This window comes from Limanda limanda, chromosome 1, assembly GCF_963576545.1.
Source record: "Limanda limanda chromosome 1, fLimLim1.1, whole genome shotgun sequence".
Lineage (NCBI taxonomy): Eukaryota > Metazoa > Chordata > Actinopteri > Pleuronectiformes > Pleuronectidae > Limanda > Limanda limanda.
This window is the reverse complement of record NC_083636.1, coordinates 16,569,896-16,588,628: the sequence shown is the minus strand read 5'-3', so window position 1 is coordinate 16,588,628 and position 18,733 is coordinate 16,569,896. Positions and strand designations below refer to the sequence as shown.

General features: G+C 44.8%; 1 protein-coding gene across 1 annotated transcript in view; it reads left to right on the top strand.

Annotated features, from left to right (window-relative positions):
* tmtc2a (transmembrane O-mannosyltransferase targeting cadherins 2a) overlaps positions 1-18,733 on the top strand; it is a 48,671-nt gene that overhangs the window by 16,367 nt on the left and 13,571 nt on the right. Inside the window, exons 2-3 of the mRNA XM_061077722.1 lie at positions 8,058-8,676; positions 17,089-17,923. Of these exons, the coding sequence (XP_060933705.1) occupies positions 8,058-8,676; positions 17,089-17,923 (1,454 nt within the window). The remainder of the gene's footprint in view (positions 1-8,057; positions 8,677-17,088; positions 17,924-18,733) is intronic.

Genomic DNA, 18,733 nt, shown 5'->3' with positions numbered 1-18,733 from the left:
AAAGAAAAAGACGAGAATCTTGCCAGATTTTTCCTTCTTTTTCCCTCGGTGTCCTCAGAGGCCGGCTCTGCTGAGCAGTTTATCGCTGTTCACACATTTCAAATGATGGAAAGAAACAAATAATTACATCTGAGCCGGGCATAGAAATCTGCCAAATTAATTTAAATTCACTCTCACACATCAGGAAGGGGAAGAGCCTCTGCACAGCTCAGCATAAATCTTTTGCAGCAGTCCACTGGCAGTGTGTCAGAGTTTTATGAATGCTATCTGGACATTTATGCATTTTTCCTCTCCCCCCCCTCTAATATTCGTGCCGCTGTGGCGTGGGACGAAGTGTGGGAAAGTGGCCGGGCCACTTGTGGAGGGTGTATTGTTCTGCCAGTGGTGTTGTTGACGTATGATGTTTGAACACACCCTTAATACTTACTTCCTGACCCTTTAGCCTACAGATACACAAACTAAACAGATACTAGTAGATAAAAAATGAAGAAAATATAATTATAATTGTCTTTAAGAATTGGCTGTGAAGCTGCTTTCAGGCCGAATCAGTTGCTCCTGACATTTTCTGTAAATTTTCCGGATATTTTCCTGTCTGCAAACGTCTTGAGTAGCCTCCAGTGCAGCCGCTCCTCAGAACAAAGTCCTGAATTCATAACGTTCTGGGTTCTCTCAACACGTAACTCTTTCATCACCACCTCCCCATTGCCTGCGTCGTGCTGCTACACACCGGCGGCTGATAACAAGCCAATGAATGAATCACTCAGGCCCAGCCAGAAAGCGTATAATGGCTTAACGCACGATCGTTCAACCCTAGCCCATGATGGATGGGCAGGTACCTCTGTGACCGAAAAAAAAAAGAATAAAGGAGCAGATCTCCACGTGCTGGCTCGGCTCATGCGGTGCAGCACAATACGTCCCCGGCTGGACCGACCATAGAGGTGAAATTTATGGGATTTTTATCCCCCTCAACCAGCTGTGGCGTTCACAGGGAACAAAAGCCCTGAACAGTTGTTTTCCTTCCAACTCACAGCACTTCTCGTTCTCGTATACATATTGTGTGGTGCAGTGTATGAGCCCACACGGACACACACACACGCTCACACACTCAGGCTTAAATCAGATTACTCTTTGACCCCCGACCTTCGTTCATGTCTCAAAACTATGCACTCGATGATCACTTTCTAATCCTGTTAGTATTGGATGAACACAGAGGTGATGTGGACCCTGACACACTCTTTAATACACTTTACCACCAACTAGCAACTGGGAGACTGAATCTTAATGAGAGGGGGGGATCAATAACTGGTGGAGCGCCTCCTGCCAATACAGATCATTGTGCGATGGATAGAAACATTTAAATCAATAGCCTCTTTTCATGGTCAGTAGATTATGATTTCAATTTTTACTATAGCAGGGCAAGTCAATTAGAAGCATTGTCGAGGCTTTCTTAGAGTTTAGCAGAAACTATCTATGGATTGGTTCAGTGGTGGATCTAAAATTTTTATAAAGGGGCCATAAAAGGGCCTTAAAAAAAAATTGTGATATTTATTGTTAAAAGTGACTAGTTAATATATATATAAAAAAAGATTACTTCAGGGCCAATCATATTTCAGCTGGGGCCAGTGCCCCCCTGGCCCCACCCATGGATCTGCCCCTAGACTGACTTTAAATGGTAAGGGGTGATGATTCCTTGTATAATCAATTAATATCTTGGTTATTTTCTTGGTTAATCACTAATCAGTCTATAAAATGTTGAGTGATGATGAGATTTATTCTGTCATCCACCAAAAAATAAATAAACCGATTCAGATGAAATAGTCACATTGAAGGAACAATAGAATGTCTGGGGTTCTTCTCCAAGAACATTTATTACATGATTATCAAAATAGATCGTATCTGTCCACCGTTCAGTCACTTGTATTTGAGTGTGGTTCCTTCTGTGTTGTGGTCCGGCTGTTTGTGCAGCGTGTTGTTAAGCCCCACACACGCTGCTATTTTGGATTTCTTATGACAGACGTGAGACATTTGTGAGAGGAGTGTCGGTGAACATTCTGAAACTCACACAAACCAACCACTTGGCTTTGCTGTTGATTTTTCTCTACCATGTAATTACAAGTGCACACACAAGATAATTCATGCAGATTTTAATTATCCAGTGGCAGCTTCTCTGCCTCCTCAGCTTCCTCTGCACTGATACAAATTAGTTTGGTCCTCATCCAGTCTTAATCATCTGCTTTCCTGTTACTGCTGCAGCATCACTGGCATGTTCCCGTTGACGTCTGCAGTGTGTGAGGAGAAGTCCTGTCTAGTGCAGTTCTCTGTTCCTGCGCTTAATTAGCTCTCAGAGATGGAAATGTGATAGATCTCGGCCAGGCGAGGTTTCTTGTGAAGAGCTTGGTGAGCAGAGGAAGCAGACGCAGATAATAAGGAAGATAGTCAAGACAGACGAGAGACACAAGCGCAGAGGAGGAGAATGAAGGGAATGAGAACGATGGGGGACATGGAGCATGGACAGTGTATAAAGATGGACGAGGCAGGGAAACGTGGCATATAAGAAAAGAAAGCAGCCAAAGAAAGAGGGGAGCAACATCCACGAAATAATGTCCAGAGCTTAATCCATTTATTGTGCTCTATTTGTGATGAGTGGCTGATCCATCTCATTACTGGCGTCGGGGAGCAGGAGGACGCTCTCTGCTAGAAAATGTTGTAATTCATGATTAAGAGATGCATTTTATTGGCTCCAGTTTATTAGAGTTAAAACAGACTCAAGTGTGTTGTTTTCGCCAAACAGTTAATATCGTTGTTTGTATGTGTTTATTCAGTCAGAGTGCAGAGAGGCAGGACGTGTGGTACAGTTGTGTCATCACAAATCTGTAAACTGCACATTACACGGATGCAATTAAGAAAACAACTCTTTTATAAGATGCAGATAGAGAGAGAGAGAGAGAGAGAGAGAGAGAGAGAGAGAGAGAGAGAGAGAGAGAGAGAGAGAGAGAGAGAGAGAGAGAGAGGATGTCTCCCTGACTCGGCCTCTTGAGAGTTGACTCTACGAATAATCACCAGGGCCTACGTGATTGAAACTGCAGCTGAAGACTTGGATAAACAACTTAGTGCATTTGATTAAGAGGCCAGAGAGGGTTTTTTTATAAAAGAGAGCGTGCAATCCTGTTTTTGCACCGATGTCCGCAGAGAGATATAAACACACACAGATACACTCCAGTGGGCTGTGATTCCACTGCAGGATTTATTAGAAAAGTGAAATAATCCAATCATGTTGTCGTCTCATGTTTGAGCTCATTAATGGATGTAATCATGTTTGCTGGTGTTTTAATTTGAAGCAACCAGAACACAGTTTTCTTTGTTGGGTGGTATTACAATGCAACCTCCATTTATATTTGTTAATATGTGTTAAATCGATTTGCTTATAGAAATTGCTTCGGAACACAGAGTTTGCATAATGTTCTGTGAACGTGTGTGTACCCTGAGAACTTTAAATCAATTTGGTTTCAGTTAAATGTGTTAGTTTAATACTCCTGCTTTAATCAGTAGTGATCAAAGCTTTATAAAGTTCTTAGTTATTCTTTAGAGGTTTCACATAATACATGTTTATTTGTGGGTGTGGGTGTGGTTTGATCAGATGTGACTCACAGCTGCCCGGCAACATAAGCAAACAACCACACAACAATAGTGAGATTTTGATTCGAGTGTTTGGTGATTGGGAAAACTTGGCATCACTTTATTTAACTGAGCTTTCCTCCTCACAAACAAATGAAAATATTGAAAAAAAACTCAGTGGGGCCTTTTTGCTCGATGATTAATGTAGAAACCAGTAATGAAATATTTCAATACATCTTTGATTCACACAATCAGAACACACAGAAAATGTCACTCGCTCCCTTATAGTTTTTTTCACATTCCGTGTATTGACGGTCCCTTAAAGAGGCCCCAGTGGCAGCCACAGTGCATGAAGGAGAAAATCACTGGTGGTGAGATCACTGCTGGGGGGGGGGGGCAGTGGAGTGGCGCATTAGCATATTGAAAAGACACAAACCCAAACACTGAGACGCGGCCAATTTTCTCATCAAAAGCAGTGGACAGGTGAAAGAAGACCTCCCCCTTTTACAAATGGACCCTCGAAAAAAAAAAATCCCCAAATGTCTCCTTTCAGCCGCTGATGGAAAGCCCTCCGATTTTACCCCCCCCCCCCCACCCCAGAAGAAGAAAACTGAAAAGACCCAAACCCGTCCTGTACTTTGAGGATTGTGAATGGAGTGCCCAGCAGCCTGCCTGCCCCATATACGGTGGCTGAATACAAAAGACCCCCCCCCCCCCCCTTCTGTAAGAGCAATCACTCCGGGAGACCACTCTATCTGCGGCGCTGCAGCGACAGGCCTCAATGAAGCCGTCAGCGCTGCCTCCGTTGTCAAACACACTGTCGCACATGTGCACAATCTCGCACACACAAAGACGCACACTTTGCATGTAACTATTTATTCCTTTGGCCCCTCACACACACACACACACACACACACACACAAACTCACACACAAACATTTTCGCTCACACACACCAGTACTTTCAATCCATTCCCAAACCCTCATGGCTAATGCATTCTTTTCATCCTGTGCAGTGCTGGCCAGGAACAGGGGAGGAGATGAGTGGTTGGTGCTGATTTGAATATTTAAATTATTTATCACCGGAGAGTATTGAGACCAGAGTCATGCCAGGGTACACGAGGGAGTTGGGTGGTGGTGGTGGTGGTGGGTGGGGGGGAGGTTTAGCCACGTTTCGGATTTTGATAATGAGTCTATTCTGCCCCAGGGGACAGAAAAGGGGTGAAAAAAAAGGGCCACAATTGCAATTTCTGGTGGATGAGAGATTTATTCTGTCATTAAAGGGACTCTTACCTTTGTTGCATTTGAGAATTACAGCACATTCAAATCATCCCGCCTTCCTCCAATGCCCCACCCCCTCGTTCCCATCCGCGGTGTTTTAAACTTTTGTTTTTCCCCCTGGGAGCGGCTGTTTCAGTACGCCGTGGACCACTTTGGTCTGCCATCGTCAGTCGCTACGGTCGATACGGTCGCTACTCGCTACTGTCTGCCGTGGAATCAAAACAAACCATATAGTTGAGGACGCGCCTTGATGACGCGGGCCCGAATGCGCCACAAGAAGCAGACGGGCTTCCTGTCTGTTTCCATGCAGCAAACAGACAGGTCTGTCGGCCAATAAGGTCCTTCGGTCCGAAGAATTTTATTGGTTGAAGTTTTCACTAAATATTACGAGAGTGAAATAATTGTTTGTTTTAACTCCTGGTGGGTCTGTCTTGCATTTTAGAGTGTCATTACCTTATTAATACCAATTTAACCTTATCCACAAAAAGTGTAAAAATGCAACAAAGGTAAGAGTCCCTTTAAGGCATCAAAACATGTAATGTGAATTTTGAGGATAATTAAAAAAGGTCCAGTGTGTGAGATTTAGGTGAAATGGATTTATTGGCAGGTGATAGAATAGAAAATAAATCACAATGTTTTCATGAGTAAATAATTGTATTTTCATTGCCCTGGAATGAACCCATTACATTTGTATGACACCTGAAGGCCACCGTAGGTTCTCCTACAGGCAGGAAGGGGAGGTTCAGCTGTAACATGCAACTCCACCAATAGGGGTCACTAAATCCTGCACACTGAACCTTTAAAGAGATACTGAATGTTAGATGTGTTTTGTCAGCTGTGAATTAAACTATACGACATTCCTCCGTGCCGCCGGCCCTCAGCCGTCTCACGCACACGCCATTTGAACCGACCTTCTGGTTAGAGGACGACCGCTCTCACCCCTGAGCCACAGCCGTATGTGCATTGTCATGTCGTATGTGTGATAGTTAGACGTGTCTTAGCCCCACCTCCCAGCACCGCCTTCTAAAAGACCTTATTTTGTATTTCCAGGCAAGCCAAAACTTAGTGGTGAAGTTAAAAGTTACAAGAGTCTTGTCGTAATGGGACACTGGCAAAGCCTCTATTCTCTCAAGACATTACACTCAAAGTAAATCCAGCAGCGATAAAACTTTCAATGTTGATAATTATTACATCTCACTGCATGTTTATTGCTCACGTATCCGTCACTCAGTCCCTCTGCGGCGGGACCGTAAAACCTTTCATGAGTAACAGCTCACGGTGGAACTACAGTAAAAGAGGAAGAGGTTGGTAAACGGGATGATGTCATGCGCGGGCTCCATGGAAATAATCGGACGAGGGAGAGTTCTACTTTGGCTGCGGAGCCAGAGAAACACACACCGGCCTTTCTCCGATGCAGAACAATCCTGGGAAAAGGAGGAATTTACTACAGCTCCTGCGATGACAGGGCTGGAAGGAAAACACATTTAAAAAATGAAACGAGGGATCATTCATTGAGCCATTATCACTTTGACGCCAGGTCTGGGGGTTCACTGTACGTGCCATTTTCTGCCCATTTTTTTTATCATTCCTCCTCTTTTCTGGTTTACGTACTGTACAGGCTCGCCCCCCGTCGCGCTCCTTCTCCCTCCGTGCTGTGACATGCTGAAACACAAACGGTGCTGATAATAATCAAAACCTGAGGGGGGGGGGGGGCTGTCATGTAGCAACATAGAAATAAAATATAAACTGATAAAATCTCATTAACTGATTTATGATGAGTGAAGACGTCAGAGACTCGGCAGCGACTCGGCAGCTTGTACCAAAAGTTTCCGAATTGTTGTTCTGACTGCTTCATGTGAATTCTTCCAGTTGCAAAATCATTTGTTTCAATATGAATACCTGCTAGAAACTGAGAAGATGATAATATATCTTAGTCAACGATCAACTGTAAAAAAATTTAAGATATCTTCATTATCTGAAGTTCACTTGAGAGAACTTGAGTTTCCTTTTTTTTAAATATATATATAGAAAAAAGTGTTGAACCTCTAAAAAGTAACCTGGACATTTAAGGCCATTTCAAATTATTTTAGTGTCATGTAACTACTCAGGTCTAGCGTCCACTCTGTAACTGAGTGTAGTGTTTTCTTTGCATTTCACCCATTCAGTTAAATTACTCAGAACAAAGAGAAAACACAAAACTTTCTTTTCACCGCATTGCTTCCCTTTTTGCTTTCTTTGTTTCATGTGTGCTGGTTTCCTCCCTGTCACCGGTTTCAGATTCGGGGGAAATAATCTGCAAATATATGAATATATCTTTTATTATTGACCGGCCCTGTGTAGTATCAACTCCTGATTACTTACTTTGATCAAATTCCCATTTTTGCTTGTGCTTTACTTTACATCTTGAGGGAGATTCTTCTTCTCCTACACACGGCTGCTCAGTCGTTGTAGCTGCCTCCTCATTCATCACTCTTAATCCCTGTGGTGAGCTCATTTGTTGCATGTGTCTGGTTTGTGTGTGTGTGTGTGTGTGTGTGTGTGTGTGTGTGTGTGTTTGTGTGTGTGTCTGTGTGTGTGTGTATGAATGCAGCCCATGTAATGATCCGCTAATTATGAGAATCCACAGCAGCCTCCGGGGTGTGACGCCACCTGTGCATTCGTGTGTGCACAGGTACAACGTGACGTATGTGCATGCTGTGTGTGTGTGTGTGTGCGTGCTCATGTCTGCGTCTTCAATAACTTCGGTCTGTTTATTACATTTGGCGTACTCATTGCATTTGTCTATTAAATTTCACTTACGCTGGGATCATTAGGAGGATGAAGAACATTCTTCCATATGTGTGTCAAGATGCAGGGGGATGATTCTATTTGAAAATTACAGATTCATATGTTAAAATACTTTATAACATTTATATTGAGCGTAACGCTGCTTCTTAATAATAACAAATGACCACAGGAGTACTTGTATTTGAAAGGGGTGGTATTGATGTGGAATAAAATGTCCTCTGCCTCCACGGTGCCTCTCAGCATATTATGGACTGTTGAGCCTTGGCAGAGGTATGAGCCCTCTGAATGCCATTCTAGTTATATACTGAGTTATAGTGAATATGTTGTATGATTTTAACCTCACTGTAACACTTATTGATTTTTCTGCTCTTCCAGCCGAGCTATCAAGACCAACCAGGACCTTCTCCCTGAGACTCCGTGGACCAACGTCCTGTATGACGACTTCTGGGGCACCCTGCTCACACACAGCGGCAGCCACAAGTCCTTCCGCCCGCTCTGCACCCTCTCCTTCCGCCTCAACTACACCCTGCATGGCCTGCGTCCCTGGGGCTACCACCTGCTGAACGTGGTGCTGCACGGCCTGGTCACGGCACTCTTCACGGCCCTCAGCCGCCCGCTCCTGGGCGGAGGATTGTGGAGCCTGCTGGCGGGTCTCCTTTTCGCTTCTCATCCGGTCCACACCGAAGCAGTGTCCGGTGTGGTGGGCAGGGCGGATGTCGGCGCTGCTTTGTTTTTCCTGCTGTCCCTTCTCTGTTACGCGAGACACTGTGGACTTCGCAGGGACCCAGGAGGGGCCCACGAGAGCAGGAGATGCAGTGGTGGCACGTCAGCAGCCTGGTGCTGGGTCTGGATGCTGGGGAGCCTGTGGTGTGCAGCAGCCAGCATGCTGTGGAAGGAGCAGGGGGTGACGGTGCTGGCCGTGTCGGCTGTTTACGACCTCTTTGTGTTCCAGAGGCTGCGACTTCGCCAGGCTCTTCTCGTCCTGTTAGGAAAGGTAAATGGATGCATGCTGCCAGGGCTGCTGCGTTTGTTCACCGTCGCTCGCCTTGGCATCTCCACAACTCCTGTTTCCTCTTCCGTACCTCGGAGGCAGACCTCAGCCAGCTGTTAGTGCTTCCTCCCTGGCAGATTATGCGTTTTTGTTCGCACAGAACATAATTTTGTTTGTGTGGAAACGGTTTGCAGTTTGTCAGGTGTGTAATTAGAAAAGCTGCTCGCCTGTGCAAACCACAGGGCCGGTGCATGAAAAGCATTTGTCATGTGCAAACAGGAAGAAGCTGAATGCAGAGGAGGGAAGTTTCCCACTTCCTCACACACTTCAATCTTCTGCGGTAACAGATATATGCATTAATGCAAGGAAATCTCAGAACGAAATTAGCATCTGGGCCTCGTTTTGTGTGTGAACCCCTTTATCCGTGGCAGGAAAAGCTATTTTCGGGGGTGACTTGTTTTCCCTATTTCGAGGTGACGTAGAGGTATGAGCAGAAAAACAATAACACAACCAACTCTGGGGGAAGCTTTAGTGCACTCCCTGAGCTAGCTGTCCAAATGTACACACACAAACACGCACACACACACACACACACACACACACACACACACACACACACACAATATGCTTCCTCTGCAGGAGATCTCTGCAGGACTCCATTTCCTCCTCCAAACTGAAGTTATTCGAGGAGGACAACCTTGGTGCGGTGACTCGTCTGATTGTGGGAATCAGTGTTTGAGTGGAAAGCCTCTTCGTGCAGACTCTCCACATTTGATTAGAGAAACAGCTCCTAAGCCAACATGATGGCCCCTCGTAAAAAGCATAACTGGCGTAATAAAAAGTCCCCTTGGGTTTACGAAGCAAGGACAGTCTGGCTCTGAGTGTGTGTGTGTGTGTGTGTGTGTGTGTGTGTGTGTGTGAGGGGATATTTTTATAGATGTTTGTGCTTGTGAATAACATCTATAAATACCTTTTGTTTTGTGATGCAATTGTGAATAGTACATTACCGTTGTCCTACGGAAGTTTCTCCTGTAACTTCCGCCTATTTCAAACATGTGTGTGCGCGTTATTTACGATGTGCCTGCATCTAAATCATTCAACCTACGGTCGTTCAAGGCTTCACCGCACCCGAGGGGGGGGGGCTTCTCCAGGAGCCGTTTCTGGCAGAACGATAATCTGCAGCCCGGCGGTGAGGGGCGAGCGGCGAGCAGCCAGGAGAGATCAGACAGGGCAGAGGGAAGGAGTCGTGGTGTGTTTGCTTCTCGGTGCCGGGGAATGACTCACACGTGTGCTTTCACAACCGCCAGACCTGAGCAGATGCAACACAACACCTGTCTTTCAAATCGTATCCGAGTAAATCATGTTAGAGTAGCTCGGCAGCGGGAAAACAGATGTTACTCATTTATAAAATAAATATAAACCAGAGAGAAGATAAACAGTATGATGCAATAATACGACATCACAAGCTACCTCTGTGTTTTTCTCTTGAAATAATAATTTAAAACACAGTGGAAACTAAACGGAAAGTTATTATTACTGTGGCATGAAGACAACTATATATTTGTTGAATTTCCAAACGCTCCTGAGACACAATCTTGACATAAAGTAAAGAGGAACAAATAGTGACTAGAAGTCAAGTACACTGACAATTCTTGATGCATTTGGTCTGATGTAAACAAACGTGACATTAAAAGACAGTACAGAATCATATAAGTTGTATTGATGCATCGTATTATCAGGCTTTCCCATTATACCATCTGCCTCTTTACACACAACCTGTCAGACATGGAGCCCGGTGTGTTCCAGTCTGTTGCATTACACTGGGAAAGGTTTCATCAGTCCTCTCTGCTCGTCACATTTTCCCGTGTATTTATTATGCAGCGGAGCGGGGGATATCATCGAGCAGCCTCCACCCCTGTGCCCAGACACAATAACCCTGGCCAGGATCCCTGTGCCAACCTGTCAAAGTCCTGCTGCCAACCTCCAAGCGCGCCCCCCCCCCCGCTACCACTAACATCTGGCTCGTTTATCACCCTGGCAATGCCCTCCCGTATTGCCCCAGTCACGGTTATCTTGGTGGGGAGCTCGTTACGTGCCGGGGCCAGGCGCGAGGGCAATTGTTTTCTCGCATGGGACGCATGGGAACACAGCGAGCAAGAGGGATATTGAGTGAGAACAAGCGAGAGAGAGAGGGAAACTATGCCCTCACTTCCTTTCCTTTATCTGTTCTCCGTCTCCCTCACCCACTGAGCCCTAAAAGCACTTTGGGAATGGACCACTTGGCGTCTCCTGTATCAGACTCTGCCACTGAGGCACCATCAGTCGCTGCTGGATTGGAGAGCAGGTGGAGCGAGTGCAAACATTCGCGGCCGAGAACAAACATAAGAGTGCGATATTTTTCTATTCAGGGTTTTTTCCATTTCTTTCAAAATGAAATATCCTCCTCATCACATTACCTGGCCTCTGCCGCAAACAATAAGGAAATGCAAATCAGCACCTGTGTAACGGAGGGACAGATGCGCTCAGACTTGCACCCAATTTCTCATCCTATTAACTCCCTAATCAGGCCGAGATGAGATTCTGAATTGGACGACGAAGGACAGGGGCATAGTTAGAGAGAGATAGATGGGGGAACAAAGGAAGGTGCGGCGTTAGCTCTGCAGTCTATTGAGGAAGCGAAATGAGACTTATATGCCATGATCATAAGAACCTAATGTCTTTGTTCTTTCTACTTTTAGTTTATCAGTCAAAGAAACACACGCTCCAGGGTTTAGACAGAGGCCAGAGACATACAGTAGTTTTCTTTTGTTGGTTTTAAGGATAAATCAGATCAGGATTTGTGTAAATTAAATATAGTTCCTCAAAGAAAACAAGGACTTTTTCTCTTTCTTCCTATTCCTCCAAAATTCCACACATACTGATTTCCGTCACCTGTAGCCAAATGACGGATGACAGCTTTTTACCACAGGTACTCAGTTAATGGAGGGATCTGACAGTGTCCTCTCCGGTTTGCACTTTTAAGCGTTATGGGCCACCGTCCTCGTTTGTCTCAATGAGCGGTGCAGACGCAGTGTGACCGGCTGATGGCTCCACGAATGTTGTGCCAATTATCCTGTAGAAGAAGCACTCGGCTGTGAAATGATGGCCTCCGTTACCAGTTCTGATGGATGGTCTTTAGACAGGAGTTCATTCCTTTCGTACCTCAGGCAAAACTTGTTTTTATTCCTATCTGAAACCACTTACTGTGCCAAGTCAGAGTCAGTCAAAAGGGGTTTGCTTGAGTTTATCATTACTGTGGTCAACGCACCTAAAAAGCCTGGAAGAGGCTGTTCTACTCAATTTGTGCATCCTTCAACTGTCATGAGAAAGTCAGCAGAGAGTTAAAAACAGATGCCATGAAGCAGCAACTTCTCATTGACGAATCTGACAACTATCCAATCTCAAAAGATGCCAAGGTCAGTATTCAAGAGTCGTGAGTCTTCATTGTCATGTGCAAAACAGCAGGTGTTGCACCATACCATTAAATTCGTACTTTGCTACCTCTTTGTTGACTCAAGATTAAACACAAAAACACGCATTAAAAGAAAAATGTGTTTGAATAAAAGTGACAATATTTCAGAGAATCCTCAGAGACAGACTGAAATCGAATTGCTTACGTTCCAAAGAGTCGTTTAAAAGGTAGAAATGCACCCATCCAATATGTCCCATATGTGAACATGGAGGAGTTTGGGTATATGACCTGTGCAGCAGTCAGCCACCAGGGGGCGGTCACATTTTTTTCTTGGGAGCTGTCATGATGTCCATCTTTATATAAAGTGATCGGAGGGGAAGAATGCAGTAATTGGGTCACTAGATCAAAGTCAGCCCTCACACGGCCAGACACGCCGCTGTCTGGTGGCCGGGGGTGAGTTGCGGTAAAGTCGGGGGGGAATGCTGAGCACATTAGTGAGCTGGAAAAAAGAACTGGACGCATGCCCCGTCCTACCTTTCATCACAGTTTAATGCATCAAGTATGAGCACTGCTGGATGAGTGCTGCACAAACACACCGTGTCCAAAACGCTGAAAGACCTTTCCATGCACATGTCAGTGAGAGAGAACGGCCCCACAGTCGGCTCCCAATGCAACTTTAACTCAAAGAGAAGCTGGCAGCTGTGGTTGGTTCGTTAGATTCATGAGAAGAAATCGAATCAATTTTCATTAAGGTGAATTGGAGGATAACAAGAGGTAGTAGTCAACAAAAATCCCGAGCATGATCAGCCTCGTAGGTTGGAGAGAGTTATGAGACGCTCAAATTGGACGCGACTTTTACAAGAAAAGGCCGGAAGAGCGTTCCCCTGCTGTCTTGCTTCAGTCCTCAGCGGCTTTAAACAGTGCACATGTGAAGTCAGCCATATCCCGCTGGTTCTGCAGACATGTTTTAAACACACTGCGAGCTTCAGCATCAACAGTCAGACCACACACTTCTGGGTTTAATAAAGTGAAGGAAAGTCATAACGAATAGCACCGGTAAAAGATGAAGCCTCGAGAGCTCAATGCTGCGTGTTTATATGTGGAAAGAGGGAGAGAGGGACGGAGGGAATGAGAGAATGGTTGATTCAATAAAGAAAGTGGATAATAAACTGCGAGAGAGTTTAAAAAAAGAGTCGTTGAGGGAAAGCCACAGAAATCGACGATGAATTTCCAAATGAGAATCCAGAGTGGAGGAGATACATATGTGGAAGAGTGTTAGGTTTAAAGGCTTGGAGCGGACGGGACGTAACGGTCGGCAGCTGGCTGGGAAGCGTTCCACCGTGTGCTCCGTGGGTACATAGAGATCTCGGGAAGATCAATCAATCATAGCTGGAACTGAACAGATTCAATTGTTTAAAAACTGAAGACGCCCCTTGGCCGAGAGGTGAAAGTCTTGAAGCATCGACGGCCGAGTCCAGTTGCCCTCGATTCAACTGTTCTTGTATGACTGAGGATCTCCACGGACGGAGCTGGAGCTAGTTCTCAGCGATTTAAACCAGACAGCAGTGGAGCTGAAAATAGAGAAATCTGGCCTGTCTCTCCCCCATTTTATTCTTTCGGGGGTAGTATTTTTACTTTTGTACCAAGCCAAAACTTAGAATATGACATTACACATTTCCAGAAGTTTGAAGAAGAAGAAAAATACGAGTTGATACCAGAGTGAGGGCTGCAATTATGCGTCGAGAGAAACTAACCTAACCTGACAGTCTTTCTGTTTTTGGTGTCCGAACCCGACCTGCCCAATGTTTTCCTTGATCACAGGCATGTGCAGTGCAAAAATATCAAGTAGACATTCTACAACCAACTTGACCGAACCCAAATATTATTTTAAAAGTGTTTCTCGGAACCCAACCCGGGTCCCAGCAGGTTCTGTCGGGTACCAACACCCTAGTTGATACATATGTTCAAGTGCATGTACTTTTTGGATATGTCAGAATGGCTTTAGGCAGTCAAGTGAGGTAATGAAACAAGTGACAGACAAAGCACATCGTGATCTCCATAAGTAAGAAAAGATTTTCCTGACAAAACTTTTCGGCCGTCTGTGCAAAAAACTAACTTATTAAAAAGTTATGTTGCCTTGAAAACTACTGTTTACTGTTGACTGTGGAATGATAAAATAGCTTTAAAAAAAAGCTGAATCAGACTCATCTGCATTGTGGGAGTGTGTGTGTTTTTGAGTGGGAGTGTGTGTGTGTATGGGGGGGGCGGGATTGATCAGGAACTCAATTAAAGAGTGATTTTGAACTAGACAAGGCAGCGAGGGGCAGAGTGAAGCTCATTCACCTAAATACCGCAAATGACTCTCTTGCTGGAATTGGCTTATCTTCTGAAACCAACAGAATTGGATTTCTCAGACAGTTTCCTCGGCTGACAGGCAATATGGGCTCATCCATCAATAAGCACACCCCCCCTCTTTTTGTGTTAGAGAGACTCTCTTATCCTTTGTGCACCACCTTTCAGCCTCCAAATCAATATCCTGTTTTCTTCCTTGCTCACTGCCCAACTCAAAGAGGGCTCTGGCTTTCTATAGCAGGCCGTGCCTGTTTTTCCCACCTCATCTAGCCTGCTCAAGAAACAAGCTTTTCCGTGTCAGCTCTTGAGAAATCAATCACTGAACTGGAGCCGGGGGTCAGGCGAGTCAACGCAAACCCTCTTATTCTAATCCCAACATGGGTTATGGGGACGGATAGCTGGTGTTATGGTTCTTGGAAGTGCACACATGACCTTACTCTGAAAGAGTCAAATTTTGACTAATGAGACAAATAAAGCTCTTTTGTGCCATTCGTATAAAGCAGATTATACACAATTTGAATTAGAATGAAATAAGGGTCAACTCTATGGAGCGATATGATCTAAAAGTAGGGCTATACAAGATCCACAGTCTGAGTTATAGCAGCTCCGATGGTGATTATCAGTTATATCCAAGCCATTTATTACTTGACCGTTATTATATAAACTTGTCCTGTGCTGTGTAATGATACATCGCACTTTAAACAGCACTTAGAGGAAGCAAACATGCAGACGCAGCTCGGACCCAGGACAGGTTCAAACAGAGTTCATGTGCTCGGACAGAATAAATGGCCCCAGAACATGGGAAGTGAGCAGCATTGCTGATCATCACTCATGTTATGTTGTATTTAATCCACAAGTTAAATAAGCTAAAAAATACAGGACATGGCGGCGCCCCGATGGTGAAGCCAGAGCATCTCGATGGCACCTCCTCCTTGTTAATGGATGGGACGTGGACTAAAATAAGAAGTCAAATTTCATGTTATTACACCAATTTGTACTCTGTGTGTACTGATAAGTTCTCTATTTTTCGGGAAAGTTTGGTTTTGTGATATTTTTGCTTAATTTCTGGATAGTATAAGAGAAAGTGGAGATGCATCTTCCATGTTTTCACACAGGAACATGAATAAACCACTTTTTATTTTGGTCAAGACTGCACCAGGCCGTCTCCAACAATAAGCCTTTGCCGATGTGACATTATTGTTTAATGTTTAAGTTTCAAATCAAGTTTCAGCAGTAATGGATTTCAGAAAGTATCAATGTCTAAATGTGGTATTGAAGAAATGGGACAGACAGGAAAGCAACAAACAACGTCATGGCTCTTCTTGCTGAAACCAACATGAAATCTAACAAGGCTTCATCCAAAGGTCCAAAGGTCAAGCATGTCATCATGTCCCAGCAACTGTAACTGGCAAAATCACAGCCCAATGTGAAGCAAATGAAAGGAATTATACTTTTAGCCCTGGGGAGCCGGTTGCAATCTAAGATATTTTCCCGCAGATTTTCGTTTTATTTTATTGAGTAACCCACCACTCTCCATGTCACTCCAAGTATGTATCAATAGGAGTTTAACATAATTTTGAGCTTAGGGCTCTTTTTAAAAGAGGCCATTCAGTCCCGGCGTGTGACACTGGGGTGAAAGGTGTTGCGTGCCAGAGGACCTAATGGCGATCATGCTGGGGAATTAATGGTCTTATGAGATGTAAACAGCATCTACATACCAACACAATACGGCCCTAAGCTGATTACCAGTCACACTCGCCGCAACTCTGACAGGCAACAAGGAAGGACTTAGGAAGGGAAAAGCTCTCATGCTTCATATTTACTTCAAAGTTGACCCCAACTAGATCAAAACTGAAGGGAGGGAGGATTACTAATACACGAGAAATGATAGAAATAATCCTCACTTCACACTTATATGGAAATACGTTGATTTATTTGTTATTATAGTTTTCCCCTTTGTTATCCTTAACAAAACGCTCCTGACGTCTTGGCAAACCGAAATCCAAAACAATGTTTTTCATCGCTTTCAATGTGACATTATCCATTAGGATTATTATTTCTTGATGAAAACAGTGACATTTATTAGAGCGCACAGCTGTCCGAAATCCCAGTGCGTCTCTTTCACCAGTTTCAATTTGTCATATTTTACTTTCTCCATGTCGACAGCACCGCGTTGTTTCTGGCTTTGTGCTTTTTTAATTTGCCAGTGTCACAGAGAAATGCATAATTGTACATGAGTGCGGTTTCAGCTCCAGAAAGCTATCGAAAACATTCCAGAGATTACTTCTTGAAATGATAAATTGGGGAGTTTTAATTTTAAATTTCTTTAAAGGCTGGATTTATAAATCAGAGCCTAAATCCTCGTTCTGATAATCACAATGTCAGAAATGCCTGTTTTAATATCTTGGGATCCACTCAGAATTAATATAAACTTGTAGGAGAGCTGCTGCTCAGATCCAGATTTCGAGAAACTTGATAGAAATCAAAAAACAGCTCTCTAACGGAAAACAACTTCAGGTGCTCTGAAGCTCTGACAAACTGCTGCCTCGGCCGAAAATGTTGATTCAGGTGTTTTCCTTTAGCCTGACTTTTTTCTCTCTCGTCCCTTTCAGAGAAAGAACATCAGTGTTTTGCTGAGTCTTGGTCTGCTGGCTTCCTGGGGAGTGATCCTGCTGTCGGCCCGTCTCTACTGGATGGGCAACAAGCCTCCCAACTTCTCCAACTCCGACAACCCCGCCGCCGACTCCCCGCAACTCTTCACCCGCACGCTGACCTTCCTGCACCTGCCCGCCGTCAACGCCTGGCTCCTGCTTTGCCCCGACAAGCTCAGCTTCGATTGGTCCATGGACGCCGTGCCCTTGGTCCGATCCTTGGCCGACTGGAGGAACCTTCACACTGTTGCCTTCTACGGTGGCTTGATCCTCCTGGCTTTGTTTGGCCTTCGTGGTCCCGCCTCCAAAGTGAATGAGGCCAATGGGAAAGCCCATGTCGCGAATGGGAAATCGATCACCAACGGGAACGGTTACCACGCTCCTGACTCAAACCATAACACAGACCAGGGACCGCCAAAGACCACCCTGAACGGGTCGGCCGCACTTCACCACTGTCCCCCGCGGACGTCCCTGCCCCCGACGGAAAACCTGGTGCTGTTTTCATTAAGCATCCTGTCATTGCCTTTCATCCCCGCCACCAACCTATTCTTCTACGTCGGTTTTGTAGTAGCAGAGAGGGTACTCTACATTCCCAGTATCGGCTTCTGTTTGCTGGTGGCTGCAGGTGCCAGGACAGTGTACGTGAGACTGAGGACTAGAGGCTGCAGGGCCGTACTGTTGTGTCTCTGTGCGGGACTCGTGCTGCTGAATGGACTCAGAACTGTTCAGAGAAACAGGGACTGGAGCAACGAGGAGAATCTCTACAAGTCTGGGATCAGTGTGAATCCTGCTAAAGGTAAGAGGGGGGGATTCTGAGTGATCTCGGGTGTAGGCCTGAAAAGTGGGAGCAAAATTGGTTTCAAACAAGGCCCATGTATTTATTTAGCATTTTTGTCGACTTATCGAACACTGAAAGAGTTTCACTGTCGAAGCCACATTCATCCAATACCACACACGTTCTTTCAGCACTACAACACTGCGCTTCTTCTATCTCGCACTGTCGGCTAAGCCATCAGGGGCAATTTGGGGTTAGGTATCTTGCCCAAGGGCATCTTTGGCATGTGGACTGGAGGAGATGGGGATCGACCCACTCTAGCCCCTGAGCCACAGCTGCCTCACATGTGGCCACAGTGACTGTGTTCACATAAGCTTCCCTAACTTAGAAAGATACCCTGTGGAGTTTAAGAGCAATAGTTTCTATTCAGCAATGGTTTTATAAGTCGCGTATGTTTTTGTTTTAAGGATCCAAAACAGAGTAAGCATCCCCACTGAGTTTAAATGGCTTTAAAACACCATAGGTTTATGATTTAAAAACCATCTGCTTTGCAAAAGATAGATACAATGGTAAGAGTGTGAAAGTAAGTTTTAGTTTATAGGAAAACTCAACTCTTTTTTTTTCTTGAGGCAAAGTATCTTTTGAAAGTTTTGTTCTATTTTAGTTGGATAGAAAAAAGTTCTGTACGAAGTTCAAACAATGCCAAGCCCTTGTGATGATGCATATCCTCACACAAGGTGTCTTCTGAAACTCGCTGTCGTCGATCTGGTTTCTGATCCTGAAAGATGTGAAGATGTGGCAAAGTCGGCAAGAAAATAACAGAATCTACCA